This window comes from Agrilus planipennis, unplaced genomic scaffold (genome assembly GCF_000699045.2).
Source record: "Agrilus planipennis isolate EAB-ADULT unplaced genomic scaffold, Apla_2.0 scaffold78, whole genome shotgun sequence".
NCBI lineage: Eukaryota > Metazoa > Arthropoda > Insecta > Coleoptera > Buprestidae > Agrilus > Agrilus planipennis.
Genome location: NW_020438928.1, coordinates 753,722 through 772,061, shown reverse-complemented (window position 1 = coordinate 772,061; position 18,340 = coordinate 753,722). Strand labels below are relative to the sequence as shown.

The window sequence follows — 18,340 nt, the reverse complement described above, 5'->3', positions numbered from 1 at the left end:
ATTTTAAATTATTGCTTTTAGTGAATGATACGGTGCTTGTGGTTGTTTGATGTGTGACAGTGTTCTCTGGTTTACTTATTTTTAATATTGTGAAATGTGCATAAAGTATCTATATTCTGACTGTGACTAAGTATAACAATTTTTTAATTCCATTTATTTTAGTTACCTTAATTAACTATTATAGGAAGCAAGTTTGCTAATCTCAAGATAAACTTCACAATTGTAAGTATCTATTTTAGTTCTCAAGTTATTTTTAATTTTCATTCAATAATAATTCGAATAATTGTTAATGTATATCAAATTTGGGATTTGTAGACCCCTAAGAAGCCCCAAATGAAGGGGCGGAAAGTTGGGATATATTATAAGTAAATCAATAGCTTCATTATCTGAAGTAGTTCAGATTCTTTACATTTACCCTAATGTTTAATTACACAAATTTGCACTGTTTTCTATATATGTAGTAGTATTTTGTGTCATTAACGTTCAAATACGCAATGTGCCTCAAGAACAAACAAATTTTTTTATTGATATAAATAAATCGTTAATATTATTAATTGGCAATAGGCTATTTAAATATAAAGAAAATTAATTAAAACAGTAATTTCTGTAAATATTATATTGCATTATAATATTCAGCATACATATAAATCGTTAATCAGTAATAATTACATTTTCATGTTTATGTAAAAAGCTAATATCCTATAATTATCCTGATGCTTTATTTAAGAAATAAAAAGTTGTACTACTTATTTAAATAATTACTCGTAATATTTTGCACTAGCACTAAACCTTATGAACTATTATTTTATTGGTCCCTTAGATTAAATGTTAAAGCGCTTGTTTTAAGGAAAACGACAATTTGGGTCGCGAATTATTTTTTCCTAAGATCTTTTTCTGTTCTTCTTTTAACCGCCTCTCTTGTTCTTTCTGGAGTTTTTGTCTTTCTTCGTCCATTCTACGTTGCTCTTCAACCATCGCTAGCCTTTCTTCTGCCTATAATAAAGAACATTACTTTAATAATCCAACTCATAACAATTATTTGGAATAACATCAGAACTACTAGAAAAATAAACTATTTGTTCTAAATTTTCAATTTAAATAATTAATAAAAAATTGTGATATGACTGCTTACTAGTTTTCTTTGAGCTTCTTCGATTTTCCTGTTGTTCTCCTCCATTATTCTCTCCAGCTCTTCCCTTTTCTTACGTTCCTCCTCCTATAAAATATAAATAACTTGAAACTCAGTTTAACTCGTTTCGATAACTGGCCCCAACTTAATTTCTTAGTTAGTTAGTTGGAGGGGTTATTCATTTTTAACGCTATAAAATAACGCACCAAACAGAATATTTAAGTATGAAGATTGTCAATGATTTTTTATAACTTCCAAAAGAAAATTAGTTGCTAATATAGGGAATAATAGTAAAATTGCATAGGTAAATACAAAAAAGGTATCATTCATTTGTGTTTACTATTAGCAGAAGTATGACGTTCAATTTATGTCCATAAAAGTAAGGGCCAGTTAAATACTACAAAATCATTTGCAACCTTAAAAGTAATAAGAGGCTTAACAAAAAATATAAAAAAGATATATAATACCTGCCAGGCTCTGTCTGTCTTCAACCGCAGTCTGCAACCGCAACAAGTCTCATGGTCTTCGCCTGATAACTCTGTGGGCCTCTTAGCTTACGAGGCTAGTAGCCAAGTGGCAAATGCATTTGTTAATTATTTAACAAGGTGGGGCAATGCAGACACTCTTACATTTTCTTAATATGTTTACTTGAATTTCTTGTATGACTAGTTTTATTTTATTCTTTTTTTTTTTTTTCAATGTTATTACAGAAATGAGACATTTGCACATTTACAAAGGTCTCAACAACTTTAGAAGACAGCGAGGTAGAAACAAATTTGTGTATACATTTTACAGAAAAATAAATGTGAATTGACTAATACATACTGTAGTTGTTAAATTACCTTTAGGAATATGGATTATACCCTGTCTTAGGTAATTATTTGGAACGAAAAAGAAAAACATATTGTAAAAGAAAACAAAAGCATGATAACCAAATTTTTTTGTTAGACCTTTATGACGATTATGAAACAAATAAATTCTGAATGTTTTAACACGGTTCAGACTTCTAAAAAGAATAAACATTACTAAAATAATAGTCTGAATATAAAAGCAATTAGATAGAATTTATTTTTCATAAAATAATCAAATCCTACCTAAATATCTTTAGGAACTTGAGAGTTAAATAACTATGAAGCCATAGCCATGTGCCTTTTTCTGGCAATTGATACAATAGTTAAACAATATTATTAATACTTTTCCAATACTAATGGAATTCCCAGTCAGAGTATTTATAAAGTAAACCAGAAGTACTACATCTATGTGCCCCATTAACTTTTGTGCTTTTATGCTATTTATTTTTTTAACGATGCACTGTATAGATTATTTCAATTCAAATGTAGATTAAATTCTCTCATGCAATTAAATCTAAAATAGAATTTAAAATGTATGTTTAACATTCAAAATGTATTTGTTTCATTAATTATAAAAGTTCACATACAAATACTAATCGTAAACCTAATTTACACAATATTATTCAGATGACAGATAAAAATTATAACATATGTTGTCAACAAATTTCTTAGATAACGCTGAAAAATCATATAAGATACTGAAGTTGTTAATTAACAACTTCTAAATTCACGAGAGACGAAAGTTTATTATGCAATGGCTAATATTAGCAAGTGGTAGAAATTTAGCCACCTGATGGCCACAAATTTGCTCTTACCTCTCTTTGCTTCTCTTCAAGTAATTGCTTCTGTCTTCGCCTTTCCATTTCTTCCATCATTTGTTTCTCCATTATTCTTTTAGCTTCTTCAACACGTTTTGCAACTTCTCTTTCAATTTCATCTTTACGTTTTTCTAATTCATCCTGTACACGCTTATTAACTAATTCCTCTATTCTTTTTGCTGTTTCTTCTTCTACCAATCGCTGTTCTGCTTCTCGTTGGCGTCTTTGTCTTTCCATTTCAGCAAGTCTATCAACTTCGTCCATTTTTCGTGAACGTGAGGATTTCTTATGATGCTTATCTTTAGTGAGATCGATAGAAACTTCACTGGCTGAACTAGATGCTGAATCAGACCTTCTTCTAAGAAAGGTTACAAAGGTTTTAGGCATCAAAAAAGTAACAAGACATTCAACTAACTATACATACCTTATTTTCACAGTTCTTTCCTTAATAATTTCTACACTTCTACGACTATTGCTCAGACTTTTTCCACGAGATCTTGAACTTCTGTCTGCCCTATCTCTAGATTTACTACGTTTATGGTATTTATTTTTATGATGTTTGCGAGGAGATCGACTTCGTGACCGAGATCGTCCCATTTTATTATAGTATATAAAAAATCGTCTCAAACTAAACAATCACTACTGAATTACGCCACAATACTAATAAATAATCACAATTTCACAATGCTATCCTTTCTCTCAGCAAAAAACGGCAGACATCTTTACTGAACTACACGTCAAACAATATATTTAGCAAGATTTCCTAGTCAAGGTTGGTGGAAAAGCATAGATAAGGAAGATACTGTTATTCATAATAATAATTGATAATAATAATAGGACATAGATAATAAAATAGGATGGTTTGGCGAACAAGTTGGAATTCGATTTAGGCCGATTTAGGTCATAGATAAGAGGTATTATAGTAGTTTACCGAAATTTCTTTAGGGTAGAAAGTATTATGTATCTCTAATCTATGATTTAAACATGCATTTAATCTATGGTAAGCATTTGTTTTGATGTGCTTACTTTACCCTTTGTGTATCTATTATCTATGACTTTGACGACTGTTTGACATGTAATGTACATGTAAAATTTTTAACATTTTGAAACTATTGAATTCATTCAAAAATTAAGTTGATATCATAACATTAAAGTAAAAAAATTATCCACTGTTAATAATTTTTTAAATAATGAACACCAAAAGGTCTGTAGTGGTCTCAGGAGAGGCTTCTGAAACTGACAGTGAAGATAACAACATTTTGGATAGTTCCCCTGTGCAACATACAACATCATACGTTCAAGGAGCTATTATTGCTGGTGAAGATTCTGAATCACAAGACGAACAAGAAGAAAGTTCCCCAGACCACGGCAGTACTCCATCTGATGTAAGAAAACACCTAACTAAAGAAATTGATCAATCTGATTCCTTATTACATAGGAAGCTTCGAGAGTGTAATAACAATTTTTACCAAGATTTAGAGTTACTTTGTATCAGTAATATAAATATGGCTGCAAAAGATTTATCAGTAGTTGATCAGCATTTATTAAGATCACAAATTACTTTGCAAAGTGCAATTACATCACTAAAAGTATTAAACAATAATTCCATTAATTTAAAAGAAAAATTGAATTCCATTGTATCATTAAATTTCCTATCCACTGTTAAGACTTTATAAATGAATATTTTATTCTTACTAATTTAACTAAACAAATTCGTTAAACACTAATAAATTATGTTCTTTTAAGTGTAAAATACTTATATGTAAAATTAAATCTAAAAATCCATTTTCTATTTACACTTAATTCAAACTTAAAAAAAATAAAAAGCATTNAAAATATACTAAATTTAATTATTATAAATATCAGGTAACAATTAATCAAAATATACAATACTAGTCTCTAGTCACTAGTCACTTATTAATATTTATTTTTGCTTTTTAATGAATTTAAATGGTTTTTCTTTTGATTTCTGTCCTATCCTCTGTCCAGTAGAATTTTGGGGCAAATGTTCCTTATGAATGGCATTATACAATTCTTCTGCTTCCTTAGAATTACCTAAAATTTCTTTGAGCTCTTCCTTCAATATAAAAAACAAAATTTCACATGACATTATTTGTTCTATTAATTAAAGCCAAGTATACTAAAAAAGTACCTGCGATAAACTAATAACTTTTTTAATATTTTTGGTTTTCCTTAAAAATATGTCGATGTTTTTTGAAGTAATACCAGGTAATTTTTGTACAAAATCATATACACTAGAGTTATATTTGGTTTCTATCATGTCTAAATCAGTTTCAACTCCTAAAGATGTTGCATATGCTATGTCTGGTTGTTCTTTTCCATTCTGCAAACAAAAATAATAATTGCGTTATTGTATTATAAAACATTAAAGATAAATACCTTAAGTTCCTCAAACAGTTGAGCTGTTGCATAAGGGTTGGGACTCCACACAAGTCTTAATTTAGGAAAATGCAGAGTTAATAGTATAAGTTTCTGTTGAATAGCAAAACTATCTGCATCAGATGAAAGCATAAGGTTATTCTGTAAAAAAAGCATGAATAGATTCCTAAAATTGTAATTAAACAGTTTAAAGCTATTGCCCATCGGACTTGTGTTTAGGGTTTATTTTATCCTAACAATCACCCTTTGTACCTGCCATGAAAATCCCTTGGTTTGATTAAATTCTATTAGAAGCATGGGCTTAGAGTAATATCTACTCATTCGTGTGCATTGTTGATATAATCTTCCTGATTTCAATGAGCCAATCAAATCTGATATACTTTTCCTCTCAACGCAAATTTCTGGTGTTAAAATGTAGTCTCCTATCTACAAAAAGAGCACCACATATATTTTAATAATGAAAATAATTTCAATAAAACTATCAAATTACTGTTATTGTAAGTGGTTCAATATCAATTCCCCTTTTATGAATTAGTACAGGCAGTTCGCTTTGAAATTCGCGTATATCGACAATTATTAAGTTTCTTTTATTGTTTTTGTCTGATTTTCCTCCTTGACGAGTATTTTCTTGATCGGCTGATATGTTACATTGCAGAGTGGTGCAGGTTTCTGATTTACCATCTTGATCATCTGGAACCACCATGCACTAAAAGCAAAATACATTATCAGTTTATTACTCGTGGATTACGAAAAATGTACAAGCAACAAAATGTTCACTTCATTTATTTGAACAATTCTGACTGTTAAAAATTAATATTTCTTATGCGTTTCAAACTTTTACTTATTTGTATGTTTTAATTTATATGATTATTTTTAAAATAAGAAGAACTGATAACTCTTCATTACGAAAAAATAACGTTATGTAGTTTTTTACCGATTTAGTATCTATAAGATACTCAAAAGCTTCCTTTTCCTTTCTTAATGAAGTGAGATAACTCTGTTCTTCCACTGTTTCTGCGTGAACCAGAAAATACACCGTTAATGGAAAATCTTTGTTTCTTCGTGCCTCGTGCATCTAAAATTAAAACTTCAGTTTATGTAATACATTTTTAAAAATGTATCAAAATATTACCTCTATATTTCGCACGGCTGTCACGTTACTATGATACATTATAATAAAATTAGGTTGCATTTCCTCCAGAGTTTGTTGCAAATCGAAACTATTTGAACTGGATTTAAATGTTTTTATTATAACTGTTTGCTTTGATGTAGAACTTGCCGTCTCACAGATCTGTGTAAGATTCATATTTTCCATCTATAAAATAAATATACCAAATTGTATACGCCAATTAGGAAATGTGAGTTTTTCAAGCAATTACATACATTATTAGTACAATATGATTTAATGCTAATATATGTATATTAAAATGAACAACTGCAAGCACTTTCTTTGCAGAATTAAAAAATAATCTATCTTAATGCTGACCTGAGTAAAAGGTTCGAAGCAATACTCTGAACTGTCGTCCTCATTATCACTACCCTCTGCTCCTATTTGATTAGTTTGTGTCATTGTTAACACGTACGAACCTTTTAAATTTTCAAGTTCATCTTCCATTAAATTTTCATCTTTTTCATTTTCAATTTTCTTCCCCGTTTCGGAAATACTACTTTTTTTTACTGTATTTAATTTGGTCGTTAATGTTATTGAACTTTTACATCGTTTATTGGGTGGTTCCTGAATTTGGGATTGAAACTCGGGCAAGTTTTGCAAGTATTCAAATTTTTTATTTATTGAGTTGAAAGGCAATCCATACTTTAACACTCTCTCAAATAAGTACCGTCTAGGTCCACGAGTTAAAAACTAAAACATACACATCTGTAAAAACATATACTGATACAAATTTGTCATACATACGCTGTTCAATTGATAACACGTTTTAAAATCTTGACAGAGAATTAATACTTTTGGTTCCTTAATATTTTGTCGCTTCATTTCAGCAGGTATTTCGGTTTTCAAAATTTCAGAAAGGGTATTCCATTTAGGACAAAATTCAGGATTTAGTTCTGTATATATAAAAAAAAACAACAAAATATAGTTACTCAAAATTGTACACATTTAACTCATTTAAAAACCTAAAACGTGTCTACCCAAAGTACCATCCTCAGTCCCTAACCAAGAATCAAAGACTGGGTAGCACAAAGCAAGTGTTAGCTTTTTAAAAATGTTTGTGAAATTTAATTTTAATATTTATTATAATTGATAAATTACCCCTATTTGCACCATACACGAAACAACTTGAATAAGTAAACAACAGTTCTGCTGGTTCCAAAAGCACCCAATGGGATATTTGGGCATATTCTCTACTTCTATATTTCAACAACGTTGCATAAAATGTAACAGGATCTTCATGGAGCATGACTCTAAAAGGATTTCATTTCTGTTCATTAAAAATGTAATAAAATATTAATACTCATTAAGCAATTTACAATTCTTATTATTAATTAAAATAGACACGCAAATTGTGGCAATGAAAATAATTAAAAAAAAAAAAATGCTCTCCAAATAAGTGAACGAAACACGTATCAACATTAATTAAAGGTACTGTGGTTAATTGGGATAAGTGGTTTTGTTTTAATTAATAATTCGTGATTAAAGAATTAACTACAATAATAAAATATTTTCGTTTGTAATAAATATAATTCTTACAAAATCAAATGTTGAAGTGTTCGCAAATCTGATAAAAGTTGTTTAGTTTTTGTACTTAATTGATGCCACATACAATCCAACTGAATTTGTAATAGTTTGTAAAACTTTTTTGTTAAACAGTTTTCAGTTGACAACTCCTAAAACAATTCATTTAAATTATTAAAATAGCCTAAAATAAAACTTGATATTACTTGTAATTCGGCATTCTTGTTTATTCTTTTTATCTCCTTTATTGTGAGATTAATTAAGTCCAAAATGCATGTCTGTATTTTTGACATGTTGCTTGATATAGGAATATGTAACTCAATAACATTTGGCTACAAAAATGCAATTAATATTAAAAAAAAAGGGAAACTAACAAGAAACTGTATACTTCTTGGTTTTTCAGACTTTGTAATACAAGGGAATGAAAGCGTGGCCACAAATACAGCTCCTTAACAAATAATGTTCTCATAACTCGTTCAACATGACCAAACCCCATTGTAAAACTCAGAGCATTGTTTGAAAAACCCTTTATAAAACCTGTCTTAAAACACAGAAGTTGATAAAAAATGTGAGCAACTATTTTCCCATTGTTCCAACTTACTTTATTGTTTTGTCTAAATAATCTTAATACAAAAGCTTCCTGACAACTTTCCAAAATCATATGAGCTCTTTGAACTATCATACCTGTTATTTTGTCGATGGGAATTCTTTTTTTTAGCATATCTACAACCAGTATTCTTGTTGTGATGAAATATATTCCTCCAGATAAATACAAATATTCTCTAAAATTATATGATGGTTTAATATAATCTACTATAGGGTCAATATAAACAAAACACAAAAGTTGAATGTTACCTTTCGGAAACAGACATTGCAGCTGTTATCCTGTTAAGATTTTTGTCATTAGTTTTGTTAATAAAATACTTTTCCTCTTCTTCAGCACAGTTAATGATAAGGACAAGATTACCTGGGTCTGAATAAACTCTTAAAAAGTTAATAAACACTTTGTCCATGTTTAAACCCCTAAAATTATATATGTTTATATTTTTAGTTTTTAATAAAGTCTAAATAATACTTTGCTGTAACCAACAAGCAATCATAATGTATTAAATCTAAAAAGATTTGTGTTTCAAATTCCAACATTCCAGTATCTTTATTTTCTAACAGCACTTCTTTTGCTTCTTTTTCGGACTGAGACATTTTATAATGTTACTGTTTGCTTCTACACTTAGTTTAGATATTAATAAATCTTTTGTTTATTAATGATGATGGTTCTTCAATCGCAAACTTTTTGAAATTAACATGAGATGAACATAAATTTACGATACACAACCATTGACAATAGATAACCAAAACAAGTGGGAAGGAAGTTGGCGAAGTTGACTTTTAGTTGTTTCATTGATATAAGTAAAAGATGTGTTCAACAGAAGCAATCATTTGCTAGTAAATTTCACAGAATAAATAATAAGGTTCTTTTCATAAGAGTTATTACCAAACTTCAGAAACCTATTTTGCCTGTTACTTTCTGCTGTAAATTAAATTATAAAGGATTGAGTAATCTTTGGGATAATAACTGAAAAGGTGAAGTTTAAAACAATTTTAACTTTAATGAACGCATTTTACTCAAAATTTCACAAATCTCGATAAATTACGTTGCTGCAATATTTGTTTTCTGAAAATTTCAATTCCTATTGCCATTAACTATTGTTAAATTAAAAAACAGTTTTTATATTTCTGGTTCAATAATTTTATATTCCAATTTTAAATAGAAAGGTCACGTGAATGGCTTGCGCGCGCACCAACCATAAATGTTACTCAATTGATAATTGTAGGTTGTAATTTTTTCCAGTATCGTGTTTCGAGTTGGCCTGAAAACAGTCAGTTAGGCATTGTTAATTCTTTCATTAAAGTGTTAGTAACTAATAACTACTATTTAAATAATATTTACCAGTGTGCACGTAACGTTCGTGAAACATTCGAGGTGGTGTCAGGAAACAGGTGCAGTGATTTTAGTGCATTTTACAATGATGCATGGGGTTGGGAGTGCAGCCTATAATTTAGATCCTAAAGGAGGCTGAAATGTCCTGAACAGTGTGTAAGCCATGTCCCAATGTAGAAAATTCGCGCCTAATATTTTCAATAAAACCAAATGTACTAATTGTTTTCGTCAAAAAGAGGAGCACTCTACAGAGGCACTGGAATGCAATCGGGTGAGTTTCATATTCATGAGCTGCTCATTTGTACCTACGTTATTTAAATATTCTTAATGGAATTTGTATGACAAGGTCACGTATAAAAACTTTATAATCTAGCAATTGTATATTTTCGGATAGATACCATGTTTACAACGCTCATGTGCTTGGTGTTTGATATTTGGTATTTAACTTTATTGTTAAGCGGGACGGTCATGAAGTAACGCTGTCATTACGATGGAATTTTAATTTGATGATGGTTGAAATACATAGCTGAAACCTTCCCCTATTTTGTCCGTTCAGGTAAATTGAAATTTTGCCTGAGGCGGCGAGGCTTTTCTATGAAAGAACGCTAAAGCAATTCGTGCCATAAACCAATTTGAAAATTAGATTCTGCTAAGTACCCCCTTTTGAATTAAAATAGATTAATAATTTAAAGCAAACGTTTTTTATACCTATCGGTGGTACGGAGATAATTTATTGTAATAAATAGTCATCAGTAACACAGAAACTATTTATGAATTTAGAAGTAATTGGAAAGTTATACAGGAAGTACCTACGTATATGTTTTTTTAATTTATGTAAATAGGTAGTTGCATTTATTAATTTAGATGTATCTTATACATGTTATTTGCAAAATCATCAAAAACGAATAGGGGGAAATACACATTGAAACTTGTTTTTTTAAAATATTCGTATAGTAGGTATTAATATTAAATATATATTTAAAACATTGCTGCGAAAATGTAGTGTGAAATTAGGAATTTGTAAGTGTGCCACATTGAGAACGTCTTACATCTTTCGTTCCACTATTGCATTTAATAAAACGTCCTACTTTGACCTGCCGATGCCGCCGAGTTTACTTTTAAATTGTCCCCAATTATTTAATTTTTAATTTCACTGATGGGAAACCGTTAAAAATGAAAGAAAAAGGCTAAAAAATCTAAATAACAATAAGTAATTTTTGTCGTCAGTGACCTATTTCTGAATCCAATGGTATCGCACTTGTTACAAAATCTTTGTTTATTGTATTGATATTAAACATATTTGTTGCCTTATTATGACCCCAGGGACAAAGAACCACAATTGTCCACTTTTCCTTTTCTTTATAAACTATAAGGTACTTTACTTGTGAAACAGCTTTTCTTAAGAATGCGATCAAATTTCAATACCGATATAGTTTATAAAAATGTCTTTTATTTAAACTAAAATGGGAGCAAAAATTCGTTAAAGTATGGGCGCTAGCACCTGCGTTCCGCTTTTATTGCGCAAAGAATAATTGTGATTTAAAAAAGTATGTGGGACACGAACAACTTCCCCCGAAGAATAATCATTTAAAATTAATATTGAAGGGCATAGTACCCTATAAATAACCCTCAGGCCCGATGAGAAAAAAACTTCCACTGGAAAGGTTTCGCATCCTGTAAATAATTCTCAGACCTGCTGACAAATTAATTCATAAATGTATTTCTACCTTTAATGACTGGAAGATTTATGTTACAAATAATAATTGTGGGTCAAGAAAAACTTCACTATTATGGGATTTAACACCTTGTAACTAAACTTTATATTTGCTGACAAATTGTGTCACAGTTCTAATCTTAATTTAAATTGATCTTAGAGCTGAATTACCAAAAATATTTGTGGGACAAGAAAAAATTCAACTGAAAAACCATAATTTATTGTTCGAGGATTTCGCACCCTATAAATATCTCAGATCCGCTGAGAAATTATCTCATAATCATAAATACTTTAAATTACTCATAGAACTAAGATAAAATTATTGTGGGACAAGAAAAGCTTCCACTGAAAAATAACACTTTAATATTGAAGTGTTTTTTTGGTAAATGTCTAGATGATGGGGGGATCGAAAAAGGAGGTCTCCCCCACCAGTGTACCATAAAAAGTTCGTGGCGGTCTCACCTCCATAAAAAGTTATGGGGGTTAGATGATGGCCTTCGGGGGTGGGAGTAGGGGGGATCGAAAGAGGGTGGTCATCTGAGTAAAACCCCATAAAAAATTTGCGGCGGTCTCACTCCCATAAAAAGTTATGGAGGTTGAAAGTTGATTATTTTGACAATTTTCATACACTATAATTCAAATAAAATTCAATAAAAAAATTTTTTCAGACGGGTGGAGGTGGGGACTCGAAAGAGGGTGGTCACTTGAACAAAACCCGATAACCTAACCTAACCTACCCTATTGATAAAGATATTTAAATAATGTTTTATATAACTTTCTCAATATTTTTATGTATTTTTCATTAGTTTTACCTTTGAATATTGTTTAAGAATGACTATATAAATATTTACATGCTTAGAAATGTATAAAAATTGGCATATTTATTAACTTTGAACCCCCATAACTTTTTATGGGTGTGAGACCGCCACGAATTTTTTATGGTACAGTGATGGGGGAGACCTCCTCTTTCGACAGCCCCGCCCCATCATGCTGTTTGCTAAGATTATAAAAGGTAATGATGAAAAGATTGAAACAGTTTCTTATAGATTTTTATTTACTAGAACATAGAGAAGAACATAGATAATATAGAAAGACAGTTTGTATATAAGATAATTTTAGACATAAACATAGTAATAATAATTCCCTACGATTGTCCAACGACTAGGTTCTTAAAAATCACGCATAATTATGTTTTTTTTTTTAATAAAAGTGAAATTTATAAATCAATTGACCCCAGCCACAGTCTTTGAAACATGAATGGGTAAAGTAAATAATAGTATACGTCGTAGGTAGGGCATATTCGTAGATGTGCCTTTCATAACACTTAACGCTAAAAAGTAGTTTTAATAATAGTGGCATGGCGTAACGTAGTCGCAGACAAACAAGTCGTGTGAAAGTTTGAATATTACAAAGCGTGTTTTACTAATTGCTTTAGTACCATCACGATGGAATTAGTTCTACGAAAAAAGCGTGTAATAAAGTTTTGCAAACAATATTTAATACCTACCTATACCTTTTCATGCACACGTTTCTGTCGATTTTTATCAGTTTTTTTAAATCCATTTTTGTCTAACGCTAAATCTGTACTATGTAATTATATCGCATATTATTCTTTTGCGATGATCAGGTACATGGGCTGAAAGTTAAAATAAAAAATGCATCTGATGTAGGTACGTATTCCTATACACTAGTGGTAAATTGAAAACCAAACATAAGCTTATTCTTTTTTAGTGCTTTATATGACATTCTGTTTGACGATTTAGCTATTTTAAAATAAAATATCCCGGGTTCGATTCCCGGCGGGGGTGTGACAACAGCAACAATTTTTCCTTCATTAATTTGAAGTAGTTTGTAATGGGTAAAAATTCAGAAATGAGTTTTCAGAATAATATGTCTCTTCACTCACTTCTAAAAGATGTCTAAATAGTATATATGTTTAAAAATATCCTGAGTTACAAAATGATCATTAAATGATTTGATATACTTACTTATCATCAGGGACTGAAGTGAACTGTCCCTGAAGAAGGTAACCTTATTACCGAAAAGTGCTTCGGACAACTACAGTGTCATGTTTTGGCGTTGGGGTTTTGAGCTATTCTGTTTGTTCTGCAACAACCGTCAAAGTTTTTCCAATCTTCATATTAAAAAAATAAATAAATAGTCCATTAGGGACCCATGTGAAGAAAACCGTGGTAACCCCAATATTGTAAAAAAGGAACAAATAGACGCCCTCAACTTTAACTGTAGGTCTACCAGCCTCTGGCAGAATTGTTGGGAAAATTATGGAACGAATTGTGATCAGACTATATGGCAGACCAAAGACTAATCCCTGACCGACAGCTACGATTCATATCAGGTCTTCAACCTGCTGCCCGCATTCGACTGCGGGTCAAAGACAACAGATTTCGGTCACCCAATACATGTCAATTACTTTGACTTTGCAAAAGCATTCTTTAGAATGATCCACAGACGAATACTGCACAAACTTGAATAACTGGGTATCTGAGGTAAACTGCTAAGGTGAATCCGGGATGATCACCAATGGAGTTCCAAAGGGGTCGGTAGTTGACTCAGTACCTACTTTTCATCCTGTATACTTGTGACATGGGCAATAATGTTCTGATCACACGGAACTGCTACACAGATGATATATCAACTCTTTGCGAATCCTTTGCTGGCACACCAGAATCTTCAAGATCTTGACAAGATCGTGGAATTACCATCAACATAAGAGCCGGCGCAAATTGAACCCAGTCATGCACAGCACAGGCATAGCCCATGTTTGGTCAAGATCCAGCCCAGGTACACGTTTTGCTTAGGTAGCGCAAATTGAACACAACCCAGACCCATATTACATTCATAATGACAGCGAAACAGCAACTAATTCTCGATGTAGAATCTGAATCCGAGAACCAACAAAAAATTATTTTACTGCATTTACTCAATTGAAAAGGAAAGAAAAATAATGTAAATGCATATTTACTAAAATAAAAGAGTCATGGAGAGTTTAAGTTATCGAAAGAAGTTCCAGACAGAGTATTTAAAGGGTCATTTCGATTAAATAGAAGTCATAGAACAAACAGAATAGCTCAAAACCCCAACGCCAAAACACGACACTGTAGTTGTCCGAAGCACTTTTCGGTAACAAAGTTACCTTCTTCAGGGACTGAAGTAAACTAAACCTAAATGAGAACTAATCCTAATTTATACTGATAGTTGTTAAGGTTCAGTGAACATGACCCGAAGGCAACAAGGTAGATGTTCAATGGACCTTAACATCATCATCATAAACGTAATTAAACTAAACTAAATAGCGGAGATCCAGGGATAGGACCGTTGTCATTGTTAAGAACAATTTGTTTATTTTTATAAATGTATAAACTTTCAAAACTGTTTGGTAAACGATTATTCCTAACTTCTTTAACTAACTTAAGGTTATTAATATTAATATTATGTCCTAATATTATGCACCTAAATGCTTCGGACAACTACAGTGTCGTGTTTTGGCGTTGGGGTTTTGAGCTATTCTGTTTGTTCTACAACAACCGCCAAAGTTTTTCCAATCTTCATAAATAGAAGACAGTTTAATGAAGTTCATGAATTGATTAAATATGATATTACTGGTGGGGAGTACGATGCACAACAACCTTTAGGACATACGGAACACTAGAAAAGAAATTACACGACACACGAAAACTGTGTTTGCAACACAATTGTCCACGTGAAAATCAGTTGGGACTGTGCTCGGCGTGGAATGGGTTCAATATGCGCTACCCTCTCCATAACTGTGCTTCACAGAATGTCTCCAAGCCTATAATCCCAATAGTCCTAACCTTCAATACCTGCCAGTCGATTATTTATTGGAATCTGTATTTGAGAGTCGCCATAAGACGTAAAACGGATATCACACCCTTGTCCTGCATCACAAAGAATGACTACTCGATGGTGTACATGATCCGGACAGCCTTCCTCAAACTTATCAGGAAGATGGTTATGTACGACTTATTTTGTCCCTTATTGGAATAGCTATGGGAGCTATAACTGGTCGCAGAATAAATAAAAAGTAGTCCAGCATCGCATCTGACCTGGGACATTGAGAATACGAGGACAGATGCCGATTACTTATCCGTAAGAGCTGAAGAGCTGTTGTGATTGACTGGGCAAAACTTTAATAAGACTTGATTTTCACGTCCCACCCAACATAGCTGTCCTATTTAACCGAACTTCGAAGAGGCCGTATAACTCCGAAGGGAACACTCAAACCTCGTGCTTATTCCTTTTATTTCTGCTTTTATCAGTGTAAGATTTATTTTATTTATATTGTTAATACTCTTGAACAATTTATTCCTCATGAGTGTAAGTCAACTTGAAGCTGTAGCCCTTATGATAATAAAAAACATTTAGCTTCTGTGATATTTTCACGAACTGAATGAATCAAAATATAGAAAGTATCTCCAAACATGGACCTTTTACATAAAAATAATTGTAAAATTCATTATAGTGTTAGGTTTAGTAGTAAATGTGTTGCTTTTATTTTAATTGGACATTCAGTACCGTAGTGCTATTTATGGTGATGTTTATATCATAAAAGATTAGCCTATTACAGGGTAATTGTTCAGAGTAAGCAATATAAAGAGAATATGAAATAAAGTGGTATGAATCAGCCATTTGTAAACTTAACGATGCATCCTTTGGTTATATATGGAACTGTGACGTTCGGTCTATTATATACTATTGTTCATTTAATTTTTAAAATTTAAAGAAACTGCGTTATTATCCAAGCCCAGACAAATTCGTGTTAATGTAAAATATGAATGTTACGGTCAACAAAAATCATGAAATAAACAATATTAAAACGTTTTTCATTAACATCAAACAAAGGACCAGGGTTTAGTAAAACCAATTTTCTGTATAGCCAAACCGTTAGATGTGTTATCGTAAGCAGCCGCTTGAGGCTTAGGGCCACATATTTAGATCTGAGCCGAGTCTAGTATCCGAGAAGATCCCTGTGGAAAAACCACGTGACGTCCACTCGTAAAACTAAGGTCTCAAGTGATGGGTAAACTGTAATACAGGAATCCCCACATTAAACGAAATGAAACGGAGAAGTTAGCGGTCGACTTGTTTATCCATGGATTAAGGGATGACGATAAGTAATTGCAATTCTGACTGGACAGATCAAGAACTCTTGCCGACACATAAGCTCCTGCGCTTTGCTATGATGCAGTCAAGTAGGCGTCTCAAATCGAAGGTTGGTATGGAACGGGGAAGTGCATGAGAAAATGATATGTCCTCGAACATCTGCATTTCATGTTTGGTTGCAAGCCTAATGAAGGTGTGACCGAAACAAATAATGTGAGTGAACTCCGGAAAAGACTTCACGATATTATTGAGGATACATATACGTTCCCATAGGCAGATAGCTAGCGACTGCATGAAGGACAGCTATGATGTGAAAGAAGGAACTGATGGAAGATTCGAAGAAGGAGACCTGGTCTGGCTATACAATCCACGACATCAAAAGAGTTCATCACCGAAGCTACAATCGCATCCATACGAAATCGCAAAACGAATAAATGCACCGATTGGAAAACCGAAAGTCGTCCATTTCAACCGATTGACCCTATACGGTGTTGACAGTCATTAAGATGCTCGGATCAGAATTATGTAAGCTCATAGAATTCATAGCTAAACCGAACATGTATTGCAAAAGTAGATTTGGAGTCACATTGCGTGACTGCCGACTTGAATAGGGGTCGGGGAAAAGCTGTGGTCTTCAAAAGAAAGTCTGACTGTGGCTACTGGATTTGCAAGATCAGCTCAGAAATGAAAGGAAGGTATTAAATTTGCCTGATCGGAGCCGATTTGTCTACTGCTTTCTGACCAACGAAGAATCGTCTGGGAAATTTGCAAGACCAGCTCAGAAATGAAAGGAAGGTATTAAATTTGCCTGATGGGAGCCAATTTGTCTACTGCTTTCTGACCAACGAAGAATCGTCTGGGAAATTTGCAAGACCAGCTCAGAAATGAAAGGAAGGTATTAAATTTGCCTGATCGGAGCCGATTTGTCTACTGCTTTCTCGCCAACGAAGAATCGTCTGGGAAACCCAACTACCACTCCCTGTAGGGTGAAGCTAACTATATCAAGGATAGGATGTGGTTTGGATAAGCTAAACTGAAGAGTTGTACGAAGTATATCCGGATGCCAAAAGTGTCAGAACTGCAGGTACCGACATGATCATTCGAATGAAGGTCCAGAACTTGATCGGGAACGGATCGTCATTAAGGAGTAAGGACAGTATTACGTACAAGCATGTACTGATTGATCCCTGATGGCTCTTGAGTATGCCCGTAGACAGGGACCGATTGATGATAGGTAATGTTTATATGAAAGAGGCGGATGGTAGTAAGTCATACCTAAGTGACACATATTTTCCGCTTAACAACACAAAATCCAGAATTTTCGAAAAGCATAAAGACTTTATTCGACGACAGTATAAATAGGCCTCTGGATGACAGGCGGAGATAGTTAGTATATGAACAACTGCTCAGTAACATAAAGAAATATTTCAGAGTGATACAAATACAGTGACGAATACCTAAGCTAAGTATAGGGTTGTTCGGAAAGTAATTTCGTTTTTTTTTGTGGAAATGAAAGACAGTTTTCGTATAATAAATAAATACTTTATTAAATTATATATTGACCGTTCTGGTCCAACACCTTTTGCCATCTTTCTGGTAGTAGCATAATTCCACGCTCATAAAATTTTTGGTCTTTGCTGGCAAAAAACTGATCG

General features: G+C 32.2%; 4 protein-coding genes across 7 annotated transcripts in view; 2 read left to right on the top strand and 2 right to left on the bottom strand.

The window, feature by feature from the left end:
- Positions 1-808: 808 nt before the first annotated feature.
- LOC108733746 (UPF0430 protein CG31712) lies at positions 809-3,577 on the bottom strand. The gene is made up of 4 exons (XM_018465039.2): positions 3,223-3,577; positions 2,796-3,156; positions 1,133-1,216; positions 809-993 (listed from the first exon to the last, which is right to left on the bottom strand). The coding sequence occupies exons 1-4, from the start codon at positions 3,393-3,395 to the stop codon at positions 829-831; spliced, it is 783 nt and encodes a 260-aa protein (XP_018320541.1). The 5' UTR covers positions 3,396-3,577; the 3' UTR covers positions 809-828.
- Positions 3,578-3,850: 273 nt separating this feature from the next.
- Positions 3,851-4,605, top strand: LOC112904341 (biogenesis of lysosome-related organelles complex 1 subunit 3). The gene has a single exon (XM_025974132.1). The coding sequence runs from the start codon at positions 3,989-3,991 to the stop codon at positions 4,472-4,474; it is 486 nt and encodes a 161-aa protein (XP_025829917.1). The 5' UTR covers positions 3,851-3,988; the 3' UTR covers positions 4,475-4,605.
- A 40-nt stretch (positions 4,606-4,645) lies between these two features.
- LOC108733694 (DNA repair endonuclease XPF) lies at positions 4,646-9,341 on the bottom strand. Of its 2 annotated transcripts, XM_018464970.2 has the most exons (16): positions 8,966-9,341; positions 8,746-8,913; positions 8,492-8,672; positions 8,279-8,431; positions 8,097-8,222; positions 7,906-8,042; positions 7,468-7,619; positions 7,114-7,262; positions 6,685-7,059; positions 6,331-6,513; positions 6,133-6,273; positions 5,689-5,904; positions 5,451-5,624; positions 5,199-5,339; positions 4,951-5,142; positions 4,646-4,875 (listed from the first exon to the last, which is right to left on the bottom strand). In XM_018464970.2, the coding sequence occupies exons 1-16, from the start codon at positions 9,088-9,090 to the stop codon at positions 4,723-4,725; spliced, it is 2,766 nt and encodes a 921-aa protein (XP_018320472.2). In that variant the 5' UTR covers positions 9,091-9,341; the 3' UTR covers positions 4,646-4,722. The 2 variants fall into 2 exon arrangements, with proteins under 2 accessions (XP_018320472.2, XP_025829916.1); XM_025974131.1 differs by lacking the exons at positions 8,746-8,913; positions 8,966-9,341 and having other exon boundaries at positions 8,279-8,427; positions 8,492-8,584.
- A 373-nt stretch (positions 9,342-9,714) lies between these two features.
- The window catches only part of LOC108733712 (protein outspread), a 53,761-nt gene continuing 45,135 nt past the window's right edge, over positions 9,715-18,340 (top strand). For 2 of the 3 annotated variants that reach the window (XM_018464994.2, XM_018464995.2), the window contains exon 1: positions 9,715-10,100. In XM_018464994.2, coding sequence (XP_018320496.1) covers positions 9,993-10,100 — 108 coding nt within the window. In that variant the 5' untranslated portion in view covers positions 9,715-9,992. The remainder of the gene's footprint in view (positions 10,101-18,340) is intronic. The other variant, XM_018464996.2, reaches the window with a different exon arrangement.

Excerpts from the sequence above, each read along its gene's own strand:
- LOC108733746 (XM_018465039.2), bottom strand. The coding sequence starts at position 3,395 with ATGGGACGATCTCGGTCACGAAGTCGATCTCCTCGCAAACATCATAAA. Across the intron at positions 3,157-3,222 it reads GAAAGAACTGTGAAAATAAG|AAGAAGGTCTGATTCAGCAT; the intron begins GTATGTATAGTT and ends AACCTTTCTTAG. Across the intron at positions 1,217-2,795 it reads TTGAAGAGAAGCAAAGAGAG|GAGGAGGAACGTAAGAAAAG; the intron begins GTAAGAGCAAAT and ends TATATTTTATAG.
- LOC112904341 (XM_025974132.1), top strand. The coding sequence starts at position 3,989 with ATGAACACCAAAAGGTCTGTAGTGGTCTCAGGAGAGGCTTCTGAAACT.
- LOC108733694 (XM_018464970.2), bottom strand. The coding sequence starts at position 9,090 with ATGTCTCAGTCCGAAAAAGAAGCAAAAGAAGTGCTGTTAGAAAATAAA. Across the intron at positions 7,263-7,467 it reads CGTGTATGGTGCAAATAGGG|AACTAAATCCTGAATTTTGT; the intron begins GTAATTTATCAA and ends TTATATATACAG. Across the intron at positions 5,143-5,198 it reads AACTGTTTGAGGAACTTAAG|AATGGAAAAGAACAACCAGA; the intron begins GTATTTATCTTT and ends TTTTGTTTGCAG.